The sequence below is a fragment of the Falco rusticolus genome, chromosome 15, assembly GCF_015220075.1.
Source record: "Falco rusticolus isolate bFalRus1 chromosome 15, bFalRus1.pri, whole genome shotgun sequence".
In the NCBI taxonomy this organism is placed as follows: domain Eukaryota; kingdom Metazoa; phylum Chordata; class Aves; order Falconiformes; family Falconidae; genus Falco; species Falco rusticolus.
The window spans coordinates 17978788-17995271 of record NC_051201.1 but is presented as its reverse complement, the minus strand read 5'-3'; the positions used below and the strand labels follow the sequence as shown (position 1 = coordinate 17995271).

General features: G+C 38.8%; 2 protein-coding genes across 7 annotated transcripts in view; one reads left to right on the top strand and one right to left on the bottom strand.

The window, feature by feature from the left end:
• FTO (FTO alpha-ketoglutarate dependent dioxygenase) overlaps window positions 1–4299 on the bottom strand; it is a 260416-nt gene extending 256117 nt beyond the window's left edge. Inside the window, exon 1 of the mRNA XM_037409167.1 lies at window positions 4183–4299. Coding sequence (XP_037265064.1) covers window positions 4183–4221 — 39 coding nt within the window. The 5' untranslated portion in view covers window positions 4222–4299. The remainder of the gene's footprint in view (window positions 1–4182) is intronic.
• A 132-nt stretch (window positions 4300–4431) lies between these two features.
• Window positions 4432–16484, top strand: part of RPGRIP1L (RPGRIP1 like) — a 74844-nt gene continuing 62791 nt past the window's right edge. For 3 of the 6 annotated variants that reach the window (XM_037409346.1, XM_037409348.1, XM_037409349.1), the window contains exons 1-5: window positions 4432–4512; window positions 8734–8825; window positions 9611–9755; window positions 12059–12357; window positions 15213–15312. In XM_037409346.1, coding sequence (XP_037265243.1) covers window positions 8741–8825; window positions 9611–9755; window positions 12059–12357; window positions 15213–15312 — 629 coding nt within the window. In that variant the 5' untranslated portion in view covers window positions 4432–4512; window positions 8734–8740. Of the gene's footprint in view, window positions 4513–8733; window positions 8826–9610; window positions 9756–12058; window positions 12358–15212; window positions 15313–16484 lie in introns of those variants that run through there. The other 3 variants (XM_037409350.1, XM_037409351.1, XM_037409347.1) reach the window with 2 other exon arrangements.

The following is a 16484-nucleotide window of genomic DNA, read 5'->3' as shown; positions in this document are numbered from 1 at the left end:
TAAAAGAATGTATTTCATCTGTCAATTAGAAAATTTTGCATGGTTTTTTTACCTTAAGACACAAAACAAAAACAGGAAACAAGAAAAGAACATAATATTTAAACAAACTATGATATGACGTTAAAGATCATTATATTCCATTGCATGGTATGCGTGACATTTTTCAGCATTAATCCTAAAATCATTCCCCTGCTCTTAAGTGCTCTGAGAATATTTGCTTCTTTTTTTTCCCTGAGTATTAATATGTTGAAGCAATCTATTTAATCTCATAAATATATATTATTTTCCAGCCAGAAAAAATGAGGATGATGCAGAAAATAAGACTTTCATTAAAATCTCAGCTAAAATACTGTATATTCCCTTTTCCTCCTTGTAAATAAAATACATGCAAAGCTTTGTGTGATTTAAAGCTTTGTATTTCCTTGCCACTTTGTCTAACACGTCTCACAAATGTGAAATTGTGCATGAATATCTTTGTAAAAGCCCTTGTGAATATTCAGATATGTGCATATTGATGCATTTATTATTTGTATAGCGGTAACTTTATTGGATTGGGGTCCCAGCTGTGCTGGGAGCTGTACAAACATAACAGTAATGTCTGTGGAATACATTCTCTGTAGTCAGTTCTGGTTTCACAGTAATGTGAATTAGCATAAACAGCTACATAAGGTAATTGTGAACTGGGCTTAGCGGTCTATTCCAAAGACCTGTCAATGTAATCCTTTTAAAGTAAAAGAAAATAATACTCCAGACTAGGGAGCATCTTATCTTTCACACGGTAATGACCCAAGGTCTTAATATGCAAAGGCTGGCAAGAGAAGGCATATAAAGGTAGTTACTAAAACTTGACATCTGTCACACTGAAACTTACCAAAAAAACCCAAACACAAACTAAGCAGGTCTTGAGCACAGTCACACTGAAGTTTAGCTTATGTAACTAACCTGTGAACATTAATCAAGATAATAAACATTCTAAAAGCAAACAGCTTTCTTCTCAAGTTTATAAGGAGAAAAGAGTCTGAATAGACTACAAAATAAGAGGCTTGTGTTTTGTTTTACTTTACCTGGTACCTTTTCTTCACCTGGCAAATAGTTTACTGCAAGCTAACCAAAACTCTGACCAGCAGTGGAAAGAGAAAAGAATCAAAATAACTATAAATTATACTAAATAAAACTGAATTCTAAGTTAAAACAAACAAAACACAGGTCCACTGGACGGTTTCATTAAAATGCCTTTCCAGCTAATGAGCAACATTCCTATAACAGCTTTGGTTTTATGCACAGAAGTAATATTTGCTATGGCGAAGACCCGAGAAGGTGATGGCATGCAACATCTCTAAAGATGTGTTTAGAAACTTCAGGATAATTGCGCCTTGCTGTCCACTTAAGACTCAGAGAAATATCCCACGGGACACTAGCATCCCCAACACGGTGTTTAAGACAGTGAATAATTAACTTCTGACTATCGTTTCCCAACATTTTTCAGGCCCTTTTCCCAGGAACAAACTTGCGTCCTCCTCCTCTTGGGCTTAGAATACCAAACACTAGCATAAACAATTTCATTTCTGCTACACGCTCAATCTTACTCAATCCAGTTGAGTGATCTGCAAAGTGGAAATTACTATATGACAGCACTGCACTCTAAAGAATGTCTACCACATGTACTTGGAACAGAAATATTCTTCTATAACAGCATAAATCAAAACTTGCTATACACATGAAAATTTGAGAGAGAACATATAAGAAACATACTGCATAATTACAAAGCAAAAGCCAATCACCGGGCTTCTGATAGATAGCATTTAACTGTACACAGTTGTAGCAAAACAAGGACTTTTATTCAGGATTCAATTCTCCAGAACAGAGACATTGCCAGGAGATACATAATCCAAACCAGCTTCTCTATCCAACCACTTCCCTCTCATTAGTAGGCCTCATAAATCTTACTCTCCAGAAGAGGTTGGGTTAACCCCACTGATATTTGGTTTGCTGTGAAATATTTTGATCAGGACCTAAATGGAAGTTTTGGCAGAACTACTACAGTGACTATACACTTCCCTTGGCCAACAGCATTTCTCAGGTGAGCAACACAAACGAACAACAGTTAAACCTAGGGAGTGAAGGGTGAATTGGCATAGTGCCAGGAGCAGAAAGATTACATTTCTAATTAAGTTGTATCAAATAATACGAGTATGAGTATGCTCTTGTGAAAAGAACAAATACATTTCTTCTTGTATATTCTGTCCACTTCTTATTGCTGCCTTCTCCTTTGGCACCTACTCTTAAGACATTCTACAGGCTCCTTTTGCTTCACTTCCAATATACTCAAAGCTTCTGTCAAGTAGCACCCAACTTACAACTTCCCTCCAAGGTATATGATAAGTATTCACACCTTTAAATTCTTTTTAAGGATTGCTTAAGTTTCATCCTTTCCTGTGGACTCGCAACATCTAAACCTGTCTAAGGCAATACTTTTTCTCTCTAGCTTCCTTGAGTTTTTCCTAAACATTGCTCCTCTGATACCTCTTCAGTGCTTTGTCCTCCCACAACATTTGCCAGTGTAGCTTACAGTTCCACCCTCTTACCCCCTCACACACATCCAGAATGATTACCTTGTCAATGGCAATTATCCTCTTAACGCAAATGATTCCCAAACACATTTGAGATACATTGCAAAGACAAAAGCCCTTGGATGGATAGCATAAATATATAGGCTAAAAGACTTCCGGGTTCCTTTTTCTATTCTGCAATGTAATTACGTTGGATTGGATGGGATAGCTTACACCTGCATGTGTTTCACTTACAGAGAAAGAGCTGAGCACAAACAAAACATTGAAGTTACTGTCCTTCAGCAACGAGGGAGAGCAGAAAGATTAATTACAAAATGATCAGGTTGTCCTCCAAGAATTAAGACACTTACTACTGTGAATAAGTTATTTTTCTGTTAAAATATTTAGTTAAGAACTTAGGTCAGACCTTTTCCCTTCCCCTATAGTGAAATAATTTCTAATGTAAACCAGTAAATTAATAGCAATACCAAACCCAGTAAGTTCTGTATGCAAAGACAGGTGAACCAGATTACCATTTTAGAAAGTTTTTGCTAAATTTATAATGGAATTAGCCATCACTAAAATCAGCGCTGTGCTTTCAAACAAGCAACTTGCTGCTTTTCTGTACTATTTTGCAAATATAATCAGCAGGGGTACAACAACCATCAGGACTCGCAGTCAAATATTGTACAATGCAGTAAAAAAAAAGCCCTCCAAGGGCACCTGAAACAGCAAAACGTTCAGCAACACTGTGCTTACACAAACTTTGTTAACTTTAAGAGTTACTTTTAAAGAGTGTAACTACATCCTGAGCGTTGGCATGCAACAGCATGGCACCTACACACATTGTGGAGCAAAACCATCGTAAACCTTGGGTGCTGTAAAAGTTTGTTTAGCCTAGGCTTGGTGTAAAGTAAAAGTGCTTGTAAAGTTGAAAATAAAATGACAGTTACGTGAATTCACCGAGGATGTTTTGCGAAAACAAACATATATTTACTTGCCTAATTTTTTTAATGTACCACCACAGAACTCCCTTTTGAATGGAGTATGGAGATATCTTGCCCAGAAGGTAAAAATATTTATTACTAGTTACTGTAAAAGCTGTTACGAGGTTCTCCTCCGTAGAGGGAAAGGGGAAGCGGCGATGTCCGAGCTAAGCAGCGCGGCGCTGCCCAGCCAGCCCGCCCCGAGCAGCCCCCGCCCGCCCGCCGCCCCTCCTCCCGGCCCCGCGACGACTCGGCACCCAGGGCAGCTTGCCCAAAGTGGCTAAAGCGGCCAGGGCAGGGTCGCCAGCGCGGAGCGGGTCCGCCAGGGCCGGGGCCTGGCGCGGTGCTGCCGGCGGCCCGGCGGAGCCGCGGCAGAGAGGGGCGGCCGCCGGCTGCTGTGCTGCCAGGCGGGGCAGGAGCCCCGGCTGTGCCCCTGCGGCTGGTTGCTCGGTGCTTGGCTACTTCCCCTTCACAATAAACTTCGCGGCGGGCTCGGAGCCACGTCACACGGGGCTCCGGCTCCAGGAGCGCGGGCGGGCGCGCTCTGCCCCTCGCAGCCCCACAAGCCGCGCCGCAGCCGCGGGAACAGCGCGCTCGCCGCGGGCGGGAGCCCGCCTCAGGGCGGAGGGGCAGCAAAGAGAAGGTACCTTCCATTCTTTCTCCCGCTCCCCTGCTCTCCTTTTCATGGTGCCGCCGACCAGCCCGCCCGCCCGCAGCAGAAACCGTCCTCCCGCCGGCACTCGCCCGCCGCGCCGGCTCCAGGGCGCCTACAGCTCCCGGCAGGCACCGCGGCCGGCGGCGGGGGCAGGCGGCGGAGCGGGCCTGTAGTCCCGCGCGGAGTGGGGCGGCGCTGCTGGGCCCGGCCGCGAACTGCAACTCCCGGCGGGCAGCGCGGCCCCGCCGCCCCGGAAGTGGAAGGGCCCGGTTAGCAACGGCAGCAGTTGCTAATGGAACGTTGAGAGGGCTAGCAGTGAGCTGTGAGTATGGGGGAAGCTCGTCCTCCTCTGGGGCACGGCGGGGGGAGGACAGCGATGCCCAGGGGGGTGCGGTGTAGTGTCCCCAGCCCGGGGGGCCGCTGAGGAGCGGGGCCGGTGGCGGGCGGCGCTCGGCCGCGCTCCTGAAGCGGGCGCTCCGGACCAGTGAGGCGCCCTCGCTCGCAGCTTGGTGCCCGTGGGGGAAGGCAGGGTGCCTCACCGTGGTGTTAAGAGCAGCCCCGTAGTCCCCCTCAGCTGTGGCCCCTGTTGTGAGTGTAACGAGGCCGCTGGGCCCGAGCGGGAGCTGTGTCCCTGTGTCCCTGTGTCCCTGTGCCCGAGGGCGGGAAGGGACGGGGAGCGTTGCCGTTCCTCCGTGAGGCGGGCGCTGCCTCCCTCCCAGCCCCCCCCCCCCCCCCCCCCCCCCCCCGGTACGTTAGTGTCGGGTGCGACGGAGCTGAAGAAAAAAATAGAAAAACTGTGGAAAAAATACGTTGAAGGCTAGACACGGCTGTTTTGATGTTTCTGCGTTGCTGTAGGGCTTACAGGTCTTACAGCAGTGTGTTGTGATCTACTTTCATAGTATCTTCCCATCTTCTTTTTTTTTTTTTTTTTGTCCTTCCTTGATGCCTCCTAAAACTCACAACACCGCAACAGATGATATTTAAAAGATCATATGTGTGTGTATACTCCTACGAAGTAATAAATGAGATTATTTTAGATAACAAGCCCAATAGAATGCAAACGTTTATCTCTAAGGAATCAATGGGGAAAGAATATAGGCTGGAAATACTTTTTGATAGGCTGAGATAGGTGGGTGGTCTGTCTCTCCTTTTTTTTTTTTTTTTTTTTCTTCTTCCTCTCTACCAAAGTGGGGTCGGGTTTTGCAAGAAAATCATCATCTTGGCCATGGCTAAGACTCACGAAATTCTAGAAACTGTCCCTTCTAGCCCTACTGGCTGAGAACTTTTGCAAATTTAAGTAATTCTTCAGTTTTGCTACATTTGAATGATGTTGGGAGAACAGTACGCTTCTGTGAGTTATGTAAGAAGCTGGACCTAAGCATGAGCTCTGATAGTGAAGTATTCATGCTCATTACTGTCCGATCTCGCATGAAACTGCAAACTTGTGTGCAGCGGGTTTTTTAGTAATTTGTCAGATACAGGTGGTGATAGCACCAGTTTTGTAACTAGTGCAGTGTGTAAAAAAGTTAGTGCTTTTTTAACTTCAGTAACTATATCTAAAGTTCTTGCTTATACCAAACTTGAAATTCTTATAAGTTAATCCCAGCGATATGGAAATTTTTCCCTTCTTTGTATGTGAAATTATTTTTTCTTATTTTTTAGGAACGAGAACTACTGAAGTGACTGTAGGGTAACTCTCGGAAATAAAAACTCTATTAAGTTGTTGAGATTCAGCATGGAATGTGGATCTGTCCAGATGCAAAATGATCTCTCTTTTGCCATATTATGCTTTATTTTAGGAAGTGCAGGGCTCTTAGGTGCTATCACTTTTGTGGCAGTGTTGCTGTACAATTTTGTCAGATTTAATTGCTTTAGAAATGCCTTCCAAAGAAATAATAGGGAACTCTGGAGAAATCTCATATGCTTTTAGGAATAAGGCTGGAACTGTTGTCTGCAAAGGAAAGTAATTTTGGTTTAGTGCTTGTGATAGACACAGAGGTAACATTCAAAAAGTGACTGTAACATATGTAACACATGATTTGCTGTTTGAAGTGTCTTCTCTGAGAAGTATAAATGGTGGTTGTTAGTGATTCTTGAAGACAAAGGTGGCTCTTACGTTACTAATGAGGCAAATAAATTGCCAGGCCAAATTCTAAATCTGTAATTATATTTTGCCTCTCTGAAACCAGGAGGCAAGTTTATACTGTTTCCATCTAAAACCACACTTTTTTATAAAACCAGTTAATTTGGTTTTTAATTTTCATGTGGCCCAGGACAGAAAAGAAAACAGAATACTTAATTTCTGTGACTCTGTAATGAAAATGAAACAATTAATTCTTCCTTTTACTTTTGAAAACTTCACCTAAGTTTTCAGAACTTCAGATTTAGGACAGCTTTGTCACTGGTCTTCAAGTCATGTTGCCACTAAAAACTGGCTTTCATGTACAGCCCTCCTATGTTTGTTTGCTTACAACTTAAATACTTATGTTACTTTTGCTACATTTTGCTAAATATTTTTGCTACAGCCAGTAATGGATTACTACTAAGTGGGGGATTGTTTATTTATTTGAGGGACAAACATGTGTTGTTTCGTCTTTGTGTTTTAGATCAATGGATTTCTTTCACACTGAAAAAAACAGGTAGATACCCATAGTAAAGTTTCTTTGGCAGGTGGCAAATAGTGAAAACCAATGATGTTTGCCTGTGCCCATTATTGTGCAGGAGTTTTGGAAGCTTGATTTTGATAGATCACAGACAAAAATGATAAAATATTTGTTTAGCTCTTGATCTCTCTGAAATTTGCCAAATAACTCTTGTCTTTTTTGAGATGGGAAGACTAAGACAGCCACATTTTCTAGAAAGACATATGATGGTAGCATGTTCTTGCTGCCATCAGGACCAAATTTGGATTGATCATCTAGAGATAAAGGTTTCTGTTTCACTTTTAATCTCAGTTGCTGTAGTGATATTGATACAGTGACATATAATAATGACCACAATAACTAACCTAGACCTGAGTGAAGTCAATGACTACAGATAGTGCTAATTTAACAAATTACAAAAAAGTTCTGAGGGATTTGTTTGAGTAACACAAAAAGAGCTGAGAATGCTGAGGATCTGGATTCCAGCAGACATGTATCTGTCATTAGAATTGTGCCATTGGTTACAATGGCTGCATGCCATGGACCTCAACATTGCAAAGTATTATTCCCCGTTTCTGTGACTGACAGCACTGAAACTGCAACCTGATTGCTAATCTACAAGTGTAGATCAGTTCAGGCATTTCAACAGCCATGACAAGGAAACATTTGTTCCACATGAAAGAAAAATGTGTTCAGGTTTCTATAAACAATGAAAGCTGGAAATAATACTTTATCCTGAATTTTAGTGATGAAAAAACAAAAGATTGCAAGCAAGATTGACTTGTTGGAAACTAAACTTCCATTAATCCTTTTCATTCCTTTTGGACAAAGCCATAATGAGACTTATGATAGAAAACTTCACTGGTAGAAGAAAGGTATATCTTTAGCAGCAGTTTTGGTTATGACAGGATTGACAGATGCTTCATAGATGATCTGTGGATTATACTGTGTCGCTTCAGTCCTCTGATGCAAGTCTTTAGTAACATCATTGTTAATTTCCCTATGCTTTCCTAGATGTCTTTTGATGCACTAAGGATTTATATCACCTGAAGAGTGTAACAATAGGGGGAAGACTGTCCAAAGGACTTTATGTCTCTCTTTTCATGTTTTTTCAGCTTCACTTGACTCTATGGCCAATATCTAATTTTCTGCACTGGAAGAGAAGAAAGAAACAGTAGTTCTTAACAAGTATCTTCATATATTACACTGAAACAAATGTACTTTCTCACATTAATACTTTCCTAATCTCACTTTGTCATGTAGCTAAGCTTTCTGTTGCCTCAAGAAAGAAATGTGTTCAGATTTATGAGAATCATTCATAGGAGAGTCTCTATCTTAGAAAGTAATTTCTCTTATGACAATGATTGAAAGAAGACTAAGAGAATGGTAGGCAACACTGAAATGACTTCATAACCCCTAGCACCTCTGTTTCAAAGAGTCCCATTCAAAATGTGGAAGATGGCATTACTCATCTACCAGTTGATGCCTTAAGCTCTGGCCTGTCTTAAATTGAACAAACAATTAAAAAAAACCAAAAAACCCACACAGGTCCACCTCCCACGTGCACTTAGAAATATGGCCTTAGCCCAAAGATTGCTGAAGACAACAGAACTAGAACTTAAAAACTAATTCTGCATACGTTAAGCACAATTGAAGCTATTGCATAACAAAGAAGATGTATTTCACGCAGAGTAAAACTGGCATAACATTAAACTTGAAAGTTTAGATCGTCATGTGAGTGATACAGTCGAGAAACGAGCATTTACAGTAATGTACGAACCTGTAATTTTAGTGAATCTGTCATTTGTCCTTCATTTTATGTAATGTACCGTAGTTCATTCTAGTCTCGCAATTTAAGTTACATATGGAGAAGAATTTAATTTGAATTTTGTTATCCATAGATAAGCCATGGCTGTTCCAGCTGATGAAACTGTGGGGGACCTGCCTGTGAGAGATGTAGGTCTAACTGTGGCTGGAATTGGAAGATTACAAGGTTTGTACCAGCTGCTCTTTATTATAGTTACAGACTTTGATCGGTGGCTTCTTTAGTTTCTTTCTAAAAATGTTTCTGACATTCCTCCTCACAAAATTTAGTTTAAATACCATTCAGAACCTGGGTTAAATTCTGGAAGAGACTATGACCCATTCTATGTTCATGTGACTTGTTATAAGAGGGAAGTTGCTGTGAGGTGCTTAAAAATGGAAATCTCGTTGAGCTGTAACATTCAACCTTCCAGAAGAAAAGAGGACTTTTTTTGCTAGATTGAGGACAAGGCCAGACCCATTTAACAAAATGAGAGCCAAGAGTACTCTGCAATTCTGAAATGTTACTCAGCTGCTATTAGAATGGACCTACTGGGCTTACTCATGTATCTGAATAAATTTAGAGAATTATGAGTTAATCTTGTCAAGTTTCAAGTTGAGTATGTTAACTTTGAAACAGACTAGAAAGCTTCTCTGTGATAACTGTGGTCTTAATTTAAGTAGTATATTTGACAGTACGTTGCTCCTTGTTAAACTGTTTCCTTTGTATTGTCTAGGAGGTAGCCAGTTTGCTGTATCATTTGAATTGCTTTTTTTATCCATAAGAGGGAAGAAAAAGGAAGTGATTTATATGCTGAAAAATCTGAAAAAATTAATCAACAGACTCATACAAGTGTAAAATATCAAATTACTAGAAAACTTTATGGGTTTTTTGTATTTCAAAATGACTTAGACTTTGAATTAAATGTTTTTGAATGTATTGAAGGTAATTTAAAGTTGTCTTGGTTTGGGTAGAATCATCAACTACACAGAATGTAAAAGCTCGACAAGCTGTATCACGAATCAGTCGAGAGGAACTGGAAGACAGATTTTTTCGTTTACGTGATGAGAGCATCTTGCTCAAACAGCATGCAAATAAGCAAGAGGAGAAAATTAAAAGGTATGCGTTTTTATTTTAGCTCACAATACATTTTGCCCTTTGAAGCATTGTCAACGAATTAAAAATCATGCTGATTTCTCTCAGAGCACTTTTTAAACCATTAGCAAACATCACTCATTAGAATTCATTTTTATATTGATTTCTGGTTGTCTCTGTGGTATGTGGGCTATTTTTTGCAGTGGAGAGTATTAGATCTCCATGCAGGGAGGTACAGCGTTCATAGATATGCTGTCTGAGTACAAATATAACAGGTATTCTGAGAACTGAAGAGGCTATAGAAGCCTAATTTTTCATCAGGAATTTCATCCTAGAATCAAAATATATGGAGAGTTTCTGCCCCTTTTTTTGTCTTTCTCTGTCTTCCAAGAAAGTAAATAGCATCTAGCCTTTTATAGTTTAGTTAACCGTAAAATATCTTTATAATTACAATCAGTTCCCCATTATTCAGGGTGATAGATAACTTAATTGAAGAAGTCCCAAGTAGCATGGGAAGCACAGTATACCCAGTGTACCCAAACATAAGCAAGCGACTCTAAGCTTATTATTAAACTTAATGCCATGCTGGCACCCCAGTCCGGACTCAGCAGAACTGTTTGTAGTATTACTATATGCCAGGAGGGCTAATTAATCCAAAAGCACAGTGACTCCACGTTCACATTTTGCTATACTCAAGCTAATAAAGTCTTACTGCATCTAAGCTAGCTTCTGGTCAGAAGCTAAACAATTCATGAAAGGGCATCTGAAGATACTGCCTCGGTAGACCATTTCATGCTTATCTAAAGTCCAAAACTCTTTCCTTTTGACTCGTTATTGAGTGAATCAGGATCAAATTGACCGGCATAATTTCCATCTTTTCTGTTCAGGCTACTGTCAAATACAAAATGGTGGAACAAATGAATTGTTTGCTTATTCCAAATGTAATTTCCTGTTTTTTTGTTAGATGACTTATCAAACACATTCATCATCCACTTAGGTAAAACTACCCAGAAGTACAAATAGGAATTCTTGAATTAATATTCTGAGGCACAGAAAATATAAAATACAGTGTTTGTTTAGCTTGCCAGAGAAAAATCTTAACTACTGAAGCTAAATTTCTTTCCCAGCATCCCTCATGCCAAAACCCTTGTAACTAAAAGTTTGGAATGAATTTGCAGTAGAAGTACATTGAAAAGAACCCAAATAAACAAAAAACCTGCTTACAGACAAGTAACATTTTGTGACATCCTAAAGTTATTACAGATTTTTTTGGGTTTTTTTTTTTTTGTTCTTTTAAGTAGAAGCTTCTGTCCACAAGTATACAAAAATAAAACAAGTCCCTTTAAACAAATGAAGTGTGTCCTTATTTTCAGTTTTCTTTCTGGGCTTGCAAAAATAGATTCCCTGTAAACTACATACAGGTCTTGAAGATGTGCGACCAATTTTGTCAAGTCTTGAACTTGTCTCTCTCATCAAAGCCACCTTTTCTTTCTTTATATGCCAAGTTTTTTCCATTCACTGCTGGGTATGTTTTCTGTTCTCGTATATTACATCACCCCCATATGCCCTTTCTGCCTTTTGTTCTAGCTTACCAATGTTTATCAAAACTAAAGGAAATCAAAGGTACAACTCTTGAGATGCCAAAAGCAAAATTTGTATCCTTTTAAAGATAGATGAAAACCATACTCTCTGTATCTAATTATATTCTTTGGCTTACCGTTCCTTCTCTGAAGCACATGCGTAATATTTACCAAGTATAAAATTGAGTATGGTAATGAGAACTATTAAGTCTCTTTTTCCGGACTACCTTCTTAAATATCTCTACCTATATATTTTAGCCACTTTAGAATGGAAATATATATTTAAATCCTAAAATACTAGAAATGATATATCATTGAAATGTTGCATATTATTAGCATTCTTTCAATAGTTGAATGTTTTGTGGAATTGTAGCTTTTAGAGTTTGCCCCACCGCATCCCGAATCTGTAACTTTACTTAACAGCATGCAGAGGTTCCTATATAAGGTCATGCGTTAAAAATTACATTTAAGCAGCATATGGAGTAAATATGTGTCCTCCCTTTACTAACCTTAAATGATAAGCCCTAGGAAACTGTTATTTGTCAGTGCTATAAAGCAGATTGCTGCACAGTGGTTTCAATTATCTTCAAAGAGTTCTTCACAGGCAGTAATAGTTATATCAAAACCTGAAATTTATTATTCAGGTTCTATGCTGAAGTCTTCACAGTGATTATGTTCCTTTCAACAGAATGCTTTTTATGCTGACTTCTCACATTCTTTTTCATCTTTTTTTATTATTTTCCCCAGAATGGCCACCAAGTTAATGCGGCTTGCTAATGATAAAAAAAGTCCTGAACAGGTTGGTGGCGGCCCCAAGCGGCTGGGTCAGGTTGTGGAGCTGGAAGAAATGATTGAACATTTGCAAGAGAGAGTTCGTGAGCTTGAGAAACAAAACGAGAGCCTCCGCAGCAAACTCATTTCAACTAAACAGCAGCTCCAGATTCAAGGCCACAGGCCTAATCCGTACAGCTATGTTCAATCTCGTATTAACACGGGTCTCAAAAAAGCGAATGAGGCTGCTGGCCTGCCAGAGCTCACAAACAAAGGTATAATTCACATTTGTTAAATACAGCAGTTTATATAGGTACCACTAATTGTTGCTTCACAGTGACAAGTACACGCTCGTTTCTGTTCATCAGTGGGCAATAGTACCTGTAGGTGTAGGCAGAAAGGCTGTTCTTCCCCCTTTTTCTTGAATTTATTTATAATAGCAGTCATGATAACTTGTTTGCCTTTAAAGTCCTTGTTTTGAGAATCTGCAGTGGTAGATATAAAACAAAAGCACAGATTTGAAAATAAAGGTAGTTATCAAACAAGTTTTCCAATAGTTAAAAATCATGGGATTTTCCTGGTATAACTTCTCTACGTGTTAAAGGCTTATAAAAGTAGTATATGAAAAAGTTTGCATTATCATGTTATAACAAAGTTTTACATCTGTAGTGTGTTTGCACATGTTTTTCCTTTTTTAATTTAAAGGTTTTTTTCTAGTCTCTTGGTACATGTGTGCACAACACTGCAGACTTGAAAAATCTGTTACATGTGTGGACTTTCGAAAGTAAATACCACAATGCAGCCATCTTTAATGATGTTCTTTGCTGTCAAGACTCACAGCTTAAGGCAGCCTCACTCCCAGTCCTTTATTTACGGTACCTACATTTGGAAATTGCGTTTTAAAATCTTTCTATTTTCATATGAACATTTGTAGAACTAGCTGTACTCAGTTAACTTATACACTGTGCAGATAACGTGTGGGGTGTTTGTAAAAAAAAACCAGCTGTGGCCTTGATTCAAAACTGAGTCAGCAGAATTGTCTCTTCAAATTCTACAAGCTATGGATCAGGCTGATGGCCAGTTATATTGTGGTTTTTCGCTATCTCACCCTCCCACTAGTCTTTATTTTGGTTACATTGATTATTCAGGTATATGAAAACAGAAACAATTCTCATGCTTTTAGACAGGCAATAAAAAGTAATTGGCTCTACCAAGTTGCTTCTTTGAGTATAGTGCAAGTTTTGATGTTTTAAAACATGTATATTTTAACACTTTACATAATGACTTAAGCAGGTTTATTCCCCAAATCAATTTTTTATTTGTTTTACCAATGCACAAATAGGGTAGAAATATAATAAATTTATTCAGACCCGGTGCTAGAAGAGAGAAAAGGGCAACTTGGTTCAAGGATTAAAGATCGTATGTTGACATGGCATGCTGTGAGGACTTATCTTGGCATGAGAACAAATCCAGATCAGAGATGTCCTGTGCAGAGCTAGGACTGGGGCCATGTTGATTGAAGCGGTGGTTCATAAACTGAAGACAACATGAGGAAGAAAAAAACCCCACCAACTGTCCACAGAATATCCAGTTCAGATAAGAATGTTCATAAGTTCTAGTGGGCCTATCTCAGTTCTAAGACCATGTCCTAACTAGGAGGGATTCTGATAATTTGAATGTTATGAATATGTAGTTTCCTGAAGACACTTTTCTAAGGTGAAGGCTATTATTAAAAGTCTAGTAGTCAGTACTCGGAACCTGAGCTCGGTAGTGTTGTCTTCCAGAATGTCAGAGAACATTTTCTATAGTATTCGTTAGCATAGGGTGTTTTGTGTTTTTTTCTTGCGTGTTTCCTCATCCTACCCTTTTGATTAATGATGATAAACCTAGCAGTCTGGTGTCAGGTAGGTGCCTCCTATCTTTAGAGACAGCCAGAATCTTAAATTGCTCTGTGAAACCATGAGGCTGAACTTCAAAACATATTTAGTGCAGATCAGAAAATATTCAGAGCAATTATCCAAAAATTAAGATACCTGGAAAAATTCAGGAGACCTTAGCTGTCTCCAGGGTATGAAGAGGTAGGAGGAACCCACAAATAATAAATACACCTTCCTGTATCTCTTTTGTATTTGGCTGATTTAAGTTACCATACAAAGTGGACACAAAAGGTGTGGTCAAGTATGAATGTCCAGTAAATTTACTCACCGGTTTCTCACATTGCTTTCTTTATTGAGTACAACCATCTAAGATCTACCATGATTTGAACAAAAAAACCCCCAAAAAATATATACTCTATGCATTTATATATACACATATGTATATAGCACAATTACCAGTACCTTAAAATAATTCTTACAGATTGAAATTCAAGATATATAAATAAATCAAGTTAACTCAGCATGAATGCAAAGTAGGCAGTTTGTTTTTCAAGTCATTTTGTGAACCTGCTGGTGGTGGTGTGCCTTGAACCTAAATGACTGAGTTTTGGGGATTAAGGGAGCGCAGCCTTAATGCTGTATTTGAAATTTAACGCATAGTTTGAGCCTACCTCAAACTTCACTAATTTCTTCATGCTGAAGAAGAGGAGAAAGAGATTTGGAGAAACCATTGCTTTTCCTGCTGGACTAAAAAGTCTTCTTCAAGGAATTTCTCACCCTTCTTCTTCACCAGGAAATTAGTATGCCTCCAAAGGACATATGGAAATTATTTGCACTGCTGCTAAAAATGGTGCTGTAGTTGCTTGTCTAGGTGAATGACACTCGTGATTTTGTAAAGAAAGTGCTATCAGAGAAAAAGTGATTACAAGTCCATGTTCCTGTTTTAAATTCTTCTTTGAAAACACCATCACCATCTCTGTTCCCTGTTTTTAAAAGTAAAATCTTCTAAGAAAACATTTCAAGACGTGTTTTTAACACCTCTCTTAAACAGTGCATGCTATATCACCCATAGTTCAAATTTTACAGCAGCTATGTTCTGGATATTCTGATTATCTCTTTCCATGTGAATCTGATGTAAAAATACTTTTTATGGGATATGTGTATGGCTTGTGTTTGTACTGCATACAGATTGTTGTTCTATTAAAGGCTTTTTCATTCAACATGACAGAAATTTATCTTTCCTTTGTTTTTAGGAATGAGATATCAGGATTTAGAAGTGAAATCACCAAACCTTGTGGCCCCAACGTATGGACAAAGTCTGCTCGATGATCCAAAGGCTGAAATAAGAAATTTGTATGATTTTCATATTTCTTAATTTTTGTCGTTATGATTGTTAAAACTTACCATTTTCTTGAAGAAAAAAATACATTTTTCAGAAGTTTTCACTTCAGAAAATGAAGTGAAGTTGTTTGATCTGAGAACAGTAATACTGGTAACAATGCAGAAGTGTTTTATTATAAGGAAAACAGGATCGAGAGTTTAGAATGCAAAACGTAGGTACATAAGAATGTAGCTGGAAGTTAAAATTGATCTTCAATGGTGAGCCTCTCTTTTTGCTGGTGTGCAATGCTGCTTAGCTTACTACCAGACAAAACTGACAAAAGGAGAAAGAACCATAGCTGCAATGTTATTGCCAACACAGTCCTGAAAGGTGTGGGGTAACCCATGCAAGTGGGACTGTATGGATTGTGTTATGCTGATGTGTTTAGGCTTCTAGAAATGAGTGGTGGTCAGACTTTATGGATAAGTTGTAAATGCACAGTATGGGATTATAATGTAAATTATTTTGATGCACTTCTGCATTTTGAAAGTTGGTTTATAGTCCCGTTGCACATTTTGACTGAAATTGAAGCTCGGGAAACTCTTGATAACATCTTTAACGTAGAGACTGCGTGAAGACAGAGAGGTGTTACACAGGGTGGAGAAAAGGTAGTTAACATCTAGTTTAAAGGTACTGAGGTCTGATTAGGACATTTTCCTTCTCCAAAGTGTATCGGAACCAATTATTCTTTTAAGACATCTGGTTTTGTAGAAGCTACTTTCAGTGTGTGTGTGTGTGTGTTTCTGTAATGATTTACATAAATCAGATTTACTACAGTATCAATAAATGCTAAATTTCCAATAAATGGGCAAACTAAATATACAAATACATAAATTAATGTGCAATTATGTGTTTTGTAAACACAAAGATTTAGTGGGATCTTAGGAAGTCATTTTATAGAAAAGGTCATAAATTATTATAATAAATAAATTTGAATTCTTGAACAATCTTGAAATTGCACTTTTGCTAGCATCCTGTCTGAATTTAACCCTTGCTGAACAGATACTCTTTAAAAAGAAAAAATTATATGCATTAAAATAGAATGTTGTTACTGAAGAAAAATCTTAGTAATTTTATAGTGATGGGCCTAGAAAGGGCTATTTCTCCTATACCTATCACTTTTGAAGACTAGGAAAATAAGAGC